Below are 16,751 nucleotides of genomic sequence, written 5' to 3'. Positions count from 1 at the left end.
CGGTTACTTATTCATTACCATAGCCCTTGTACACCGATACCGTAAAACAGGGATTAGGAGTCGATCTTTTTGTTTTGATGGAGGAAAGTTTTTATGATTCTCTCTGGTCGATGTTGATTTATATTGTATACATGTACTTGTATAAACCAGCATTCTTCTGGCGGGCTTATGAATTGCTATTAACATCACTGCATATGCCTACATCAAATTATGCTTAAGCCATCCTGTCAGGGGGGCGTATATTTATTTATTCATTTGTGTTTTACGCCGCACTCAAGGGTATTTCACTTATTCGACGGTGGCCAGCATTATGGTGGGGGAAAACAGGGGACATATAAGTTGCTACTGTACACAAGCATTTACATAGTTTGAATAAAACCATAACCTTGGTAAGTTGGCAAGTCACCGGATTTCAGCTTTGTCACCTACCACCTTGAAGTCTATATTAAAATGGTTTTGCTCTCCATGCTGTGCTGTTTTATATTGTATTTTGAAAGAAACTAAAAAGACACATTCAATATTGTTTCACACAGGTCATTTTTATGCCTCTTCTATTATTATCTATAGATGTTATTAAACCTGGAGTGTTATACATGTATATGGAGATATATCAATCCCAAAGTCACAAACAAATGATTCCATCAAACATCGCCAAAAATGTGGTTTATCTCACAAGCGTGTATACATATGGTAACTTATCTCATCAGCGTTATGTATCTTTCATGGAAACACCACCTATCTTAGAAATGCTGACTGAGTAGGTGTACCTTACCCCTGACATAACACATGTGCATGTCGTGTTTCAGAGCTCTCTTACATATGAAATATTGTTTGTTGGACTGTTTTTAGTAATGTCATGCTAGGAGATATACATATTCTTATCGGTTCATACCATTTATTCATTCATACATTTGTCATTATAGCAAATTCAGAAAGAGGTTATACCGCCTTTATTAGAATCTACTGTTTGATCAGTTCGAGTGACTAACGAATGAGTGTATTCAGCACGTAGACGTGAACGGGAAGCAGATGTCTCTAAACTACCAGTGAAGTTGTTCTGCCCAAATAAAGTTCTATTGTTACTGTCGGACGTCCGCGTTCTGCAGAATCAACAGAATTAACTACATAAGAGTACCTTGATCACTATAGACCAGTGAGGCACACCAGCTGTAGGCCTACACACAATCAATCGGTTTTCTTCACAAAGTCGATAATTCAGACCATATACGCAGTTATGCACGTATTTGTAGATGTAGGCCAACTTTTACTAATGAAACGTGCCAAGGACCAACGCAATTATTTACAGTCTGTGTTTTACATGCTTTCTACACCTTTAAGGCAAAGGTGCTTATAAAGTCGACAATGCACGCCGTCACATATCACAGTCCCTAGCCGAAGAACACATGGTCATGAATAATTACTCTTTGATAAAAAAAAAGAAAAGTCAAAAGCACAGTTTTAATATAAATACGGGTGTATTGAAGTATGCATACTTATACACGTATTAAAAGATCAAAAAATAATGCTGCGTAATTAAACAGTCAAATAATAACCTAACATAAGAAACTTATAAACTATATTTTGTCATATATGCATTTACGTTGGCATTACTTTATACTTATTATATTATTTTGTTTTTATTGTGGTGAACATTTATAATTTGTCATCTGGCTTACAAACAAAATATATATCACTATGTATGAATACCGCGGTATCTGGTTTGGTGCATCATGGGTAGTTAGGTAAGGGCATTCCAAAGCTATATGTGACGTTTAAATGAAAGTGCCTAGTTAGCACTGTAACAAAGGCTGCCACGTCAAAGACGACGCCTTAGGTCAGACCGTGTTAAGACTCCTAGCCTTTGACGGGTGTCACATCAGGTGTATGATGGGAAAGGTTTAACAAAGGGCTTGTGGTGTCATCTGGTTTAGCTGGTATAAAAACCAAACGCTCAACTCTTACGACGCTTTCGAGGCAATCGGACTCCTACCGACTGTCTGCAATAGCACTGTAAGCCGACAAATTTTTCTTGTACCTTCGTCTTACAAGAAGCAGGAACTGAGTCGGATTACACCAACCAAGGTCAGCTTTTTGTCTTCCATGCCTCTTTGTTGTAGATATTGTTGTAGTTTAAATTAATCACAATTTAACTAAAAGGTAAAACCAAGCTGCGTATTATGGAAGCGCTTCCCTCTTTGATGCGAGATAGGCATATCATCAAACATATGGATATATGCATATATGATTCACATAGTTTGGAACTTTTAATCTTCAAGAATTTGAATTGTTTTCAAGAATTAAAAGATTTCTTTAAACTTAAGCGCCCTGTACGCTGTTAATGAGTAATCGTGTATACCATAATATAAGACATAACTTGTGGCATAGGATAGCCCTTGAAATAAACATTTGTTTAAGTCGATCGCCTGCATTACAAAAACATGAGGATTTCCATTTCTCTTGAACAAAAAGCATATTTAATTTGCTTGGAGGTATAATTTAACGAATGTTTCCAAATTTATAACTGAATATATATTCCGAGTCTATCTCCCCGGGGTAAATTTTGTAAATTTAACAATTCTTAAACGACTAGAGCCTTGTGTTAAATCTTACTGAGACTGAGAGGTATAGATTTTCAGGATTTCAGATTTGGAATGGCACTTAAGGTTATACCTTTCGAAAACGTTTGCGCCATTTTCCAATAAACTTTAAGATCAATTTGTAATACAGGGAAAAAGTGAATTCTACTTGTCTAGGCATCGATCATCAACTATAATGGACGCTACATATCACTCAACAATCGTAAGACAACTTTCTAAAACAACGTTCAAAAACAAACCACCAAAGTATATAAGAAATTATGACTGATTGATTCAAACTGAAACAGTCAACAGTTTTTAAAGATACCAGAAAGACGCCGGGAATGTTGTAAGCCTGTGAACATAGTCAGTATTCAAATCGTGTGCCGGTATATATAGACCTGTATGTGTTGTTTATAGCGAAAAAATGTATCTCAATCACTCCTGTGAGCTATGGGTATTGATTCAAATGTTGCTGAATGATGTTTTACGGTTTAGACTATTTTTGTTTTCTCACTACTGTTGTGTCATGTTTTAACTTCAGGATTTATCCGATTTATTACTGCACAGGCCTCATCGCAGATATATTAACGACACTTATTCAGTGCAGTGTTATTTAATGATAGTATAAATACCACACAAAGACGCGAATTAAATGGTAATAAGTACCAATTGCAACATAACATGTACATAGGAATGCAATTCTAGCTCTTGGGCCGAAGCCACAAAACGATTTTAACTGAAAAAGTCCAAACTGGGATACTTTTTCCCCATTACAATACACATACTTGTATGACACGTTTTCAAGACTTTAATATGTTTGTCTAAACATAATTGTTGAAATCAAAATTCAAATTTATATATGAAATATATGTGAAACTATAAATAAATTATCGCCACAGCTATTCAGCTCTCAGTAGTTCTGCGTCTTTGAGTCAATAATACTTTTAACCAGAGGATTGTCAGACACTTGGTGAATGGCAGTTGTACTTTTCAGGCACCCCTGCCTCCACTCATATAAAATGAGACCGCCGTCGTTTACCGTAAATAAATGATAAATAACTATAGCTCATTTGTGGATGGAAATGCAGTGATATACATATTCACTAAGCTTGTATAATGCTTTTCTCGAGACTTAACTCATGAAATAACGTATATTATCTTATCTGTTGTAGCCGTTGAAGGAAGAAGGTGTTCAAGATGGCGCGTATAGTGCCGATCTTGGTGGCAGTCGTGGTCGTGGCCATGTTGCTGACCGACACGGATGCCACATGTAAGTAGCCTGTAAATAATAGCAAGCCCAATGGTCATTACGTTGCATTGTAGGTTAATAGAGTGGCAACAAAATTCCATTCCGTGATATTACCACCAGGTATATGAAAAAAGATTTCAACAGTGCATATACTACCTCTTGAACTGTTGAAAAAAAAATGCCTAAAACCAGTTGGTCATCTTTAGATTAAACCTGTAAGGGGTGCGAAGATTATTCTGGTGGGAGTCATAGACGTCCCGTTGTCGATGCGTGATGGTGAATTAACTAATTAACCTTACCGGCAACATTTTGTATAGGCATTTGTCTCAGTGAATGTTCACCTTCTGGCAGTACTTATGAAGCTCATGTCGTTGCTATAACGCCTTCATGAATAATCTTGTACATCTACAAACTCTTCAAAATTTTATAATAGCGAGTAGGCCTAAATATTTATGCATTACGCCGAATAACGGCAAGAAGCAGGGAAATGTGGAACATAATGAAACATTACACAGGTCCTTTTCTAAATCCTTGTATTTCTAAAACTTGAAATCTGTAGGTATAGTTAGCTTTAATTTATTGTTCGCAATAGAAACCCAATCTGTTGAACTATACTGACCATTACAAGTTTGAAATGTACAAAGAAAATGACTTTGATTGTAAAGAAATGCAGTAAATAAACTTATGGACAGTGCCTTATGCCTTTTGTTACATTAAGAAATGCTTCAGTGGTTCTACGGCATGTTCTCTGAGTTAATTTTAGTATAATTTGAAGACCGCATGGCTTTACAAATAGTATATATACTCGTCATGTTGTTTTTACAGCAAGAAAATATTCAAGCTATAGATATAGTAGTTTATATCGTAATAAGCTGTAATTGATTTGAATCCTTGGTGGCCGCTCGACTTGCTTTCGACCATTTATAATAATATAATATATCCTTATACATGTATATCCCTCTCTTCGCTATCCATCCGTCCTTAAATGGAAAGGTCTGCAAGAAATCTGATGATCGTGGTTTTCCCTGGAATGTACCCAGTTTGCCCCCATCATAATGCTGCCCGCCGTCGTATAAGTGAAATATTGTTGAAATATCAAATAAATGAATAAATAAATAATGTATATAATTCATCCACATGTAAGTTTACTCTACCTACATGTATGGTGAGAGATCGTTTACAGATTTTGTAATGTGTATTGTCGCAGAATGAATTAACTAATATTTTACAATAATATGAAGAACTCTACATGGTTTTTGTAATCTGTATATTTAACTTAACGACATTTTTTTTGGATAGAATAGTTAGTACTTTTTTCAAGTCCGGCTTAAACAGTCAGAAAAACATATATGTTCTAATTACAATCAAAATCCATTAAAGTATAAAATAGTTGAATGATTGTATTTTACCGCTAGGGGAAATCAGTTTTAACCGGGCTTTAAAAAATGATTCGTTCTAAAGTTGTTACCGTGAGTATAGCACTTGCTGATACAAAATACATCTGAAATATCTTTCACACAACGTGATTGTTTTGAATCTTGTTTAAATGTATTTGAGAATATTACACATATTATGACCATTCTGTGTTTCAGACTTGACAAAGAAAATCTCCAAGAAGAGTAAGTTAATTTTCTAGTTGTATTGTTCAATTTTCATATTGTCGTAAGATATTCATCCTTGATTATCTGGTCATAAGGACATATTGTCAGAAGATGCCTTCCTGGCCTATCTAGTCAGTAGCATGATCATATTGTCAGAAGGTCTTACTCCGGGCCTATTAGTCAGTAGCATGATCATATTGTCGGAAGATGTCTTCCTGGCCTATCTAGTCAGTAGCATGATCATATTGTCAGAAGGTCTTACTCCTGGCCTATTAGTCAGTAGCATGATCATCTTGTCGAAAGATGTCTTCCTGGCCTATCTAGTCAGTAGCATGATCATATTGTCAGAAGGTCTTACTCCGGGCCTATTAGTCAGTGGCATGATCATATTGTCAGAAGATGTCTTCCTGGCCTATTAGTCAGTTGCATGATCATATTGTCGGAAGATGTCTTCCTGGCCTATTAGTCAGTAGCATGATCATATTGTCGGAAGATGTCTTCCTGGCCTATTAGTCAGTAGCATGATCATATTGTCGGAAGATGTCTTCCTGGCCTATTAGTCAGTAACATGATCATATTGTCAGAAGGTCTTACTCCTGGCCTATTAGTCAGTAGCATGATCATCTTGTCGAAAGATGTCTTCCTGGCCTATCTAGTCAGTAGCATGATCATATTGTCAGAAGGTCTTACTCCGGGCCTATTAGTCAGTTGCATGAACATATTGTCGGAAGATGTTTCTCCTTAAATGTCTATAGTCAATGGCATGAACATATTGTTGGAAGATGTTTCTTCTTAAATGTCTATAGTCAGTGGCATGAACATATTGTCGGAAGATGTTTCTCCTTACCTATCTAGTGATTAGCATGATAACATTGTTAGAAGATGTTTCTCCTGACCTATATAGTGAGTGGCATGATCATATATTGCTGGAAGATGTTTTCCTGGCTTGTCAGTAGCGTGATCATATTGTCGGATATGATCAGATATGCTTCCCCGGGCCAATGCAGTATTTTTTTGTATCATTACAAGTACTACAACCATCCTGTATATTTGTTTCAGTTTCAAGAAGCAGTTCGTTCAAGACGCGTAAGTTAATTTTCTAGTTTTATTGTTAAATTTTCAAATTGTCGTAAGATATTTCTCCTTGCCTATCTATAGTCAGCAGCAAGATCATATTGTCGGAAGATGTTTCTCTTTGCCTATCTAGTGATTAGTATGATAACATTGTCAGAAGATGTTTCTCCTGACCTATCTAGTCAGTGGCATTAACATATATTGTTGGAAGATGTCTCCCTGTCTTATTTTGTCAGTAGCGTGATCATATCGTCGGATATGATCGGATATGCTTCTCCTGGCCTATGCAGTATTTTTTGTATCATCACACGTACTACAACTATCCTATATATTTGTTTCAGGTTCGAGAAGCAGTTCGTCTAAGACGCGTGAGTTAATTTTCTAGTTTTATTGTCGAATCTTTAAGTTGTCGGAGGATATATTTCTCCTGGCTCATCTTGTCAACGGCATGATCATATTGTCGAAAGATGTCTTCCTGGCCTATCTAGTCAATGATCCAACAAATTGACTGCAAAATATAGTCGGTCCTTAACACGTGGTATTGAATAGTAAGAACACATTCGTCGTCCGTGTTAAGTATATTAGGTCTAGTGCGAAAGATTTAGGCAGTTTTTAAGGCTGGATCATCCTTTAAGCTATCTAAATTTGCAGTATTCACTAAGCTGTTGGAGGGAATAACCAAACTGTTCGGTATTTCCGTGGTACGTACAGCACGGCCAATTCTTAACTTTTAGATTCATACTTTTCTTGCCTACTGGATGGGCAAGGTACACACTAACTGTAACAGTTCATACAGGTGTGTGCTGACAAAGGTCAAGTATAGTTCTTTACAAACACACGACCCTTGTATAGGAAAGCGATAGTGGTGTTCTGATCTGAAAACTGCGTGTAATTTCTGTTGGATTGTGATCTTTTAGGTGATTGTTAACTGTTTATATCATTGTTATCCCATAGATTACCATTACCCATTATCATTGCCCATTATAAACGGGCGTTGCCCATTTTATGTCACTATCCTTTGAATCATTGCTTCTTGTTTATTTATCGTTGTCCATCAGATGATCGTTGCCTTTTTCATTATCTTGTTTTATTATGTACCGGTACGTCATTATTGTGACGTACTTGTGCATTAATCTGTCAAACACCCTGGTTCCCGTATAAATTCCCATTTTGAGGGAATTTATTGGTGTCCATAACATTTTCGTGGATTCCTAAGGCTCAACGAGAAAATAAGATTTAAAGACATTTATACAATTAGGCATAGCTGAGTATTTATTGGTAGACATTATTAGTTTAGGCGGGGCCTCCTTGGAAAATTCAAGGTGCTTAGCCTGTCAGTGCGGCACAATGAGCTTCTGAACAATGCGGTCGCTGTGATTTCAAGTCCAGCTCCTGCTGGATTGCTCTGCGGCAGTATATGGGAAGGAATGCAGCAACCTGGGGATGGTCGTATAAGTGAAATCAAACAAAACGCAAATCAAATAAATAAAATAAATATTGCCTAAGGGCTAATATATGTTGTATAACTATGGACATACATGGATAAACTTTTTGAATTACTTTAAGTGTAGTCATAAACGCGCTGCACTTGAAACTGTTTTTATTTGGGGTAAAATGGGCGTCTTATGTGAACTTTAAATTCATTGCAATAAACAGTTGTTTACTGGAGACTCCAATGCTGTCGTATCATAGGAAATATAACATATCTATGTACATCCCTTTTGTTTTATATGTGTACATTTCTTATTTACTCTTGTACATTATTCTGTCTGTTTTGTACAATATGAATTTAGGATACTTTACGTTTGGCGACGGTGGTTCCAGTGAAAGTAGGGGTGAGTGAAATATAGACTCACTATTACAGAATTCGGTCAAACATTAATGGGAAAATAACATACCACGGGGTACTTCAACTGCAGGAAAAAACTGATGTCTCACAACTTCAGTGCGAAATAAATTCACGTTGGGTGGATTATAACGTAATGTAACAGTTTACATTTAATAGAACATTACATAATGATAATAACAATAATAATAATAATAATAATAATAATAATAATAATAAAAAACCAATGCTGTGTCCATGAAAATATTATGTGTATTCTATATAATTTAAACAGAGAGTTTGCTGGCCAAAGGGAGGATGTTGCATCACTCCTTTTCAGGTAACCTGCACTTGCTACCGGTACTGCACTATTTTAAATAAATTCAAAAATATCTTTTTAATATATTCCTGTTCACAAACCTTACCTAAATGACAATAAGAATGAATGAACGATCGTGGGTTAACGCCACATCGCTAATATTTCAGCCATATCGCGGCGAAAGTGGCAATAAGAGAAATATATCTAGTTACGTTGACAGTTAATAATGAGTGGTAACGAAACATTGCTAAGTGCAAATACAATAATAAGGTGTAACTTATTGTAAATAAACCTGTCCTTTAGTTCTATTTATAATCAAGCCGTTAACGTTTTAGGCTCCAGTGCTAAATATGGCGACCAGAATGACTACCTGCGGGGTAAATACAATTTTATTGTTGCAAGTATGCACGGCACAGATACACTTAACAAAATGAATCCATACATTACTTATGATTTTATCTATTTCTGACAATGAGTAAATAGTTAAAACAATGTATTTCGTTGTTGTAAATGTATATACCTGACTGAATTATATAGAGATATATCCTGAAGCTAATGAAACTAAATCAAAGTAAATTGTTGAAGAGTTGAAGTTTATAACACGAACGTTATTTTTCATGTTCACGGTAAAGCACATAGTTGCACTGAAACTTTTCATATATGTTAACATGGAGCACATCTTGTATTACTCTTCTACCACATCAGCACCTACATGCACCAATTCAAAATGATAAATGCAGCACAAACGTAAAACAGTGGCACATTTTGTTTGGATTTTCTGCTAGGCCAGCACATAGTGTTGCACTAACTGAAAGCGATAAACGCAGCACCAAAGTAGAACAACAGCACATTCTGCTATGTTTTTTTTCTACCACGCCATAGTTTTTTACCAACTGAAAGAAGCTATAGCACAGCACAGAAGTACAACAACACCGCATAGAAATGAAAATAACGACACTGTTTGGTATATTTTAACAAGTTTTATCAACATTGATAACAGTATATTAAATATAGCCAAATTGGTAGTTCCTTTATACCGTTAAACCTTGAAAGAAGGAAAAGATGGAAAGCTTGATAAATTGACTGCGCATTGTCTTTAGTGGTATGTATTTACACGGATATATTATGTACTTGTTAGCACAATAGGCCATTGGGTGTACTGTCCAAACATCTTTGTAGACGTGTTTACCCTGACAAGGGGCAGCAAGCTTTATACGGCCCGTTCTAATACCTAAAAGATTTACCCAAAACACGAGGCCTCACTCCCTGGTTAGTATCAACTGATATACATGCATGTATCATAAGACTCACGTATCGTGCCACCAGAATAACCTATAATAGGTATTAAAAGATACTTACTGCACCACCGGGATACCCAGACTCGACATGCACCGGCAGAATACCTGAAGGGATACCGCATGCACCAGCCGGCTAGCTCACCTTAAGGGACATCGTATCCACCACTAGAACACCACCTGGACAACGTATCCATCAGCAGAATATTATCTGAAGAGATACGGCATACTGAGAGATACGCACTGCACCACCAGATTACTGATGGGATATGCACTTTACGACCAGAACATATACCAGGAGAGATATGCACTGCACTGCCAGAATACACGAAGAGATATGCACTGCACCGCCCGTATTCCCCAAGAGATATGAACTGCACCGCCAGAATACCCGAAGAGATATGCACTGCACCGCCAGAATACTTCACCAAGACATGGGCACTGCACCGCTTGAATACATCTCATGCCTTACTGATTGAGTAAAATGCTTAAAATGTGAATATATCCACGGCGCCAAAAATCATTAAAGGAAATTGCACTGCATTGTGCACAGCTAATGTTTGTATGGGCAAATTCATCAGCACATGCTTGAATGCTTACACCATGATTGAATGTGAAATGACAACTTTCTGAAACCAGCTCTTGTCGAAGCCAAAATGAAGAAAGGAGGGAAGACACACGGAAGTGCAGACTACCAGCGCTGGATGTCTGCGCATGGTAAGCACGCACGTCATCTATATAAATGTAGTCACTGAACGCTAGACATATAGCTCGATGAAAATTTATTTTATGAAATTCTAACATATTCATATCGTTAATTCTGTGATTTTAACAGCATGAGCGTTGGGTTTTGTATAACATACACGCGTGCTGTTATGGCACAAAGAGTCACGTGTGAATTTATTTTATACATATTATAATATTTTTTTAAAGCATACACATGTGATTTTGTATTTATACTATAGCCGGCTCGCTCAAAGGAGAAGGAAAACACAAGAGTAAGTGTACTGCATAGTTGTGAATCTGAAACATTATACATTCACATAATCTAATCGGCTAAAACTTTTTATACACTATATATAGTTTATAACCTTATCATGAAATAGTTTGTAGCCAATCATTTGTCAACTTAAATATAATTTATTAAACTTATTACAAAATTAGCTATACATAGCCTCTATCAAACTCATGGTAAAAATTAAACAACAAAGAAAACCTCTTGTCACTACATGCAGGCCTCATGTCATCTTACAGTAATATGAGAAACTATCTATATGACATTGTTTGATCTGCCCACTTCCTCTAGCTTATTCCTGGAGCTCCTCCTGGTCCTCAGGTAACCTGTTCATTTCTTCACACATTGATACCCCAGTACATCCTATCAATGCATTCCACCAACAATGATACATTCGTGATAAATTGCTTAAATATAAATTAATAGCATAAGCTTGTGCTCATGTATTATTGCAAATTAATTTTTTTTTTAAATTCAAATTTATACTCTTTCCAAATTTCCAAACCGTGCTGACAGTAAAGGATAATGACAATATTCATATCAACTGACTTAATTATGTGCGCTTACACCTTCACCTTGGCTTCATGGCGCTTGTTATGAAACAAGTGCGAATTTCATCACGCATATATTTGATGGGGCCTTGCGATTTATGGGTTCAGCAAGTGGTTTGACTCGAACACATGAATTCCTCGATTTGCACCTTTTTTTATTTTGGAATCTGTAAATGAGGATAACCAATTTAGGCTAAAAGTGAAAAACATATTGTCTAACGTTACTCGTCAATTATGTGATAGCAAAATATAAAATATGATTTAACAGGTTTCATAGCGAAAAGTCAAAACGCTTAAATTAAGGCGAACATATTAGAGGTTCGGAAATGAAAGCAGTTGTGCTCCAAATCAAATGGAGGAATGCACTGGACTTTGCACAATTAACACTGTGACAAAAAATAGGTAATAACTGTTAAATCTGCAGGTGGTAAGAAAGGTTTTGGTGACATGTCCGTGGGCGATATGAAAGGAATGCAGTTTGACATGGACTTCGACTCCATGGAAAACAATGGCAAAAAGAGAATCAAAGGCATGAAATTTGGAAGCTTCGAGATGAAAGGCATGAAGATTGGACATATGTCAGGCGGTAGCAAAGGCGGCATGATGTTTGGAGGCGGAGGTAGTGGCGGTGGCAGCTGGAGTATGGAAGGCGGCGACAGCAGCGGTAGATGGAAGATGAAAGGCAAGAGCTGGAAGACGAAAGGCGCCAGCTGGAAGATGGAAGGTGGTCACGAAAGCTGGATGATGGGCGGCGGCGGATGGAAGATGAAAGGCGGCGGCGGATGGAATATGGAAGGCGGTGGTGGCTGGAATATGGAACGCGGTGGTGGCTGGAATATGGAAGGCGGTGGCAGCTGGAAGGGCATGCGCAGAGGGAGCGGGGAAGGGTCTGGTGAAAAAATGCGTAAGTCGGCCAAGTCAACAAAATTACATGATTATAGAGTTGTAATCATGTTTATATGTACAGGTCTAGTTTAATTGACAGTATATACATTCGCAATCTTTCGCTTATCTACCTTACTGAAACCGCGAAAGCTTAAATGAACATGTCTGTACAGTTAGAAAGTTCTGAAGTATTTTATTGCATAAGAAAGCTTATATAGAACACGCAAGTTTTATCTAAAGACGTAACATATCGGTGTACTCTTTAGGGCATGCCATGTTGTGGAGACAAAGTGTATACATTTTATCAATGACTTCTTCTTTGCTGTAGGTAAAATTGAATCAACTCAGGTCATTGTTCGTGGTAAGGTGCATTCATTTCAGCAAATTAAGTCTCGTGCACTTTTCATTTCTTTCTTAATTACTCGCAAACACGGAGAAAAAGAAAGACTTTCACATTCCTTTCTTGTGAACACTGCTTCTCTTTCTTAACACCGTTTTTTGTGGCACCGATTGCGAAACCAAATATGCACGTATATTGCATGAATTGAGAATGTGTTTATACGCCCGCTGCAAGACTTCTCCATACAGCGGTTGTTGAAACAAACTCGGTTTTAGGACTCAGACAACAGTTAATACATTCCGTGCCTCATCCGGGACTGCGTTTATGACTAACGTAACAATAAATATGGTCGGCACAGGGACTCACCCAAGACTGTACCGTCTATGACTAACTTATAACAGTTAATACATTCCGTGCCTCATCCGGGACGGCGTTTATGACTAACGTAACAATAAATATGGTCGGCGCAGTAACTCAACCGAGGCTGTACCGTCTATGACTAACTTATAACAGTAAATATTATCGGTGGCTCAACCTGGACTGTGCCGTCTAAGACTAACTTATAACAGTAAATATTATCGGTGAATCACCCTTGACTATGCCGTCTATGACTAACTTATAACAGTAAATATTTATCGGTTCTCACCCTGGACTGTGTCGTCTATGAATAACTTCTAACAGTAAAATATTATCGGTGGCTCACCCTGGACTAGGCCGTCTTTGACTAACTTATTACAGTAAATATTATCGGTGGCTCCCCCTGGACTGTGCCGTCTATGACTAACTTATAACGGTGGATATTATCGGTGACTCAATCAAGACTGCGTCTATGACTAACTTAATAGCAAATATGTTCAGTGGTTCACCCAGGACTGCGTTTTTGATCAGTATAACAGTAAATACATATGTGTTCAGTGGCTCACTCAGGACTGTGTCTATGGTTAACATAGCAGTAAATATGTTCGGTGGCTCACACAAGGCTGCGTTTGTGACTAACTTATAAAAGTAAATATGTTCGTTGGCTCACTCAGGACTGTGTTTATGGTTAACATAACAGTAAATATGTTCGGTGGCTAGTCCGGGACTGTGTTTTTCAGGACTCAGGAAATAGTAAACCTGTGTCGGATAGCTCACTCAGCTGTGTTTATCACCCAGAGAACAATAAATATGCACCATTTATCACCCGGGATTGCATTTAGCACTCAGAGAATAGTAAATATGGACGTGTCTAGAACTGACGGTAGCTAATATGCCCATTTATTTGACTTTTCACGCCTCTCTTAATATACGCACTGTCTTAAAGTAAACAAGAATTCCTGGAATCCTGGTGTATGTATATACATATCACTTAAATTGCCTGCACCTGCCCGCATTTTGTGAAGGGATGGAACAAATAACTAAATAAATTAGTAAACAAAAAGTCAATGAAATTGTACTTCCAATCAAACTTTATCTTTACCATTCTCATTCATAGGTTTATGGACTGGCTTTGACTTAAAATATAGCCTAACATAGACAAATGTTAGCCTAATTGTAAGAAATAGATTGGCCAGTTAATGTAAATCGTCAACTAATTTTTCTTGAAGTTAAATACTCTTTCATTCACTAATAAATAACTCCAGATCAGCTATAAAAATCAGTAACGACAAGGTAGGCAAATGTAGCCTCCAGTATTCTGAACATTTTTGTACAATATGAATTCATGATCGCTTACCATCAGGCGGTAAGAAAGACAAGAAACGCAAGCATAAGAAAGAAAAGGGCAAAAAGAAGAAGAAGAAGGATCGTAAACATCGCAAAGGAAGGCGTGGATCCTCTGAATCATCTTCTAGTGAGGAAGATGAGGACGAAGGTAAGCCTCTACTCGAAGCAGTGTGTTGCAGACGCATCGATGATGAACCCACACCCGCAGAGACGTTCGAAAAGTGTTTAGATCCAAGTTTTTATAACAGCCTGCGAAAAACCCCGCGAAATGTGAATTTATTGAGCATAATTTCACTGCAGTATCTGCATGAAATCATAAGTGTATGTGAGGAGGTTATCACTACTAGAAAATATTTATAATGAGGCACATGGTTACTTGTGGAGAATACTACTCCAATTATTTACGTAGGCGATTGTGATTATGTGTATGTTTAATGATCAGATTTCAATAATATGAAATGATCGCCTTTAGTTTGAAGTCCTGCGTCACAATTAAATCACACTTAAGATTTCATGCGCCTAATGGACATGCAATTACCATTGCAGACATTAATATAGGCATAAATATTATGCCATGGTAGTAGCCGTGTGTAAAACTGTCACTGCGTTGTAAAATATCGGTCTCGTGTATGTGTCTCTTACGCTGATAGTGATAATAACGCAGTTTGTACTGTTCATTTTAATACCATTTGAACTAGAGTAACATGCTTGTATTCATGAATAAAGTGTCTGGTGAAGTCCAAGCTAATTATGATATTACATGTATGTATTTAAGTGTTATGTTATGTGGGTATTCTTGCATTTTTTAATTTCTCATGACTTATTCATTGAAGTGTTGTATTTAGGACCTACATGCTCACATTCTGTATGAAATGGGAACGTAAATAAATCGACAATATGAAGCTTATATTGTGACGCAGTATACATTCACCGAGAATATCGATATATAATATATCACAGCGAGAATATTTTATATACCTGATGTTAAACAATGGAGAACACAGATTATGTGTCTAGGCCTACCTTTATAAACTCTCTTTTTCATTGAATTAATGTCATAAGTAAGGCATCAGTTTCATGAAGTAAACTTAGTGTTAAGTGACTAAGTTCACTTCATATCTCTACAATACCAGTTGTTCTGGTATCAAGGGCTTACTTATCTGAGTGAGCTTCATGAATCCGGCCCCTGACATCGTGAGGTTGCTAAGACTCATTTGAGTAAATGGAGAACAGATGAACACATTCGTGTAGTGCTTGCACACAAAATTCGGGGAACAAAAGAAAGATGTCCCGTGTGCCTCAAATTTGTGTGTTATCTGTAATATTTTTCCAGCGTAACCCATCCAGGATGCTTTGCCTCGTGTAAGTTTGCGGATATATACATGCAATAGTTTATCATGCTAGAGAAAATGCTCATTCACACTGATGGTTAATATGCTGGTATTATGTAATAATTTTGTAACCCTTTGCGATCGTTACATGTGGAAATTTTTGAACAAAGAACCTATAAGAATGTGTGCCTTTGTGTGGGCTGGGACTTGAACTCGGTGTCATAATTTTTGCATTTTGTTCCTTTTTTACATTTTTCTTACAGCTGGTAAACTTAGCCTAATACTTGGCTTAAAATACTGTGTACACCAATGACTCATACATGTCATGGCGGGTTATTTAGTCATTGGGACTAATGTTTGCCTTTTGTTGAAGTGGAGCATTTGAAATATTTATTATTAGATTGCTACAACATTTCACTCACATTTTTCTTCATTGGTAAATACAGGATGCGACTTTGAAGACAACAACAGGTGCTACATCTATAAATCTAAGAAGAAAAGTTTCTCCAAAGCTGAACAGGATTGCCAGAAACTGCATGGTCATCTTGCCAGCATCAATTCTTCCAGTATTCAACATATGTTATCCCAGTTTACGTGAGTGTTTTGGGAATTAATGCAATGTTAAAACCTATCCACACCCTTTGGTAACTCTAGGAATGTCCGCTTTTGTATGAAGCACATAGTCGTGCAATGCTTGATTCCTCCGCGGAAACTGAAACTGAAACTCAATGTATTCATGTCTGAATACATATGTTTATCATTCATGTCATTGTGTTAACCAAAAGCCAATTGTTTGTCAAAACACTAACAATCACAAATATTTGTTGCAAAACATTCTAGTAGTTGAAAAGAGCATTGCCAGACAGCTGTATTTAAATGTCTTATGATCAAAGTTATTCGCTCAAAGAGGATTTTACTTTATACACATTATTGTGCTGTTAGTAGTAATTTGAAAAAAAACGTGTTGCATACCACATATGCAA

General features: G+C 37.0%; 1 protein-coding gene across 1 annotated transcript in view; it reads left to right on the top strand.

Annotated features, from left to right (window-relative positions):
- Positions 1–1,977: 1,977 nt before the first annotated feature.
- LOC135461826 (IgGFc-binding protein-like) overlaps positions 1,978–16,751 on the top strand; it is a 60,654-nt gene continuing 45,880 nt past the window's right edge. The window contains exons 1-15 of the mRNA XM_064739073.1: positions 1,978–2,082; positions 3,752–3,849; positions 5,421–5,447; positions 6,489–6,515; positions 6,845–6,871; positions 8,297–8,338; positions 8,624–8,668; positions 8,983–9,024; positions 10,582–10,659; positions 10,908–10,940; positions 11,249–11,278; positions 11,933–12,412; positions 12,722–12,754; positions 14,454–14,585; positions 16,215–16,362. Of these exons, the coding sequence (XP_064595143.1) occupies positions 3,777–3,849; positions 5,421–5,447; positions 6,489–6,515; positions 6,845–6,871; positions 8,297–8,338; positions 8,624–8,668; positions 8,983–9,024; positions 10,582–10,659; positions 10,908–10,940; positions 11,249–11,278; positions 11,933–12,412; positions 12,722–12,754; positions 14,454–14,585; positions 16,215–16,362 (1,217 nt within the window). The 5' untranslated portion in view covers positions 1,978–2,082; positions 3,752–3,776. The remainder of the gene's footprint in view (positions 2,083–3,751; positions 3,850–5,420; positions 5,448–6,488; positions 6,516–6,844; positions 6,872–8,296; positions 8,339–8,623; positions 8,669–8,982; positions 9,025–10,581; positions 10,660–10,907; positions 10,941–11,248; positions 11,279–11,932; positions 12,413–12,721; positions 12,755–14,453; positions 14,586–16,214; positions 16,363–16,751) is intronic.

This window comes from Liolophura sinensis, chromosome 1 (assembly GCF_032854445.1).
Source record: "Liolophura sinensis isolate JHLJ2023 chromosome 1, CUHK_Ljap_v2, whole genome shotgun sequence".
NCBI classification, from domain to species: domain Eukaryota; kingdom Metazoa; phylum Mollusca; class Polyplacophora; order Chitonida; family Chitonidae; genus Liolophura; species Liolophura sinensis.
Note: the sequence above shows the minus strand (reverse complement) of the source record. Positions and strands in the feature narration are given on the sequence as shown.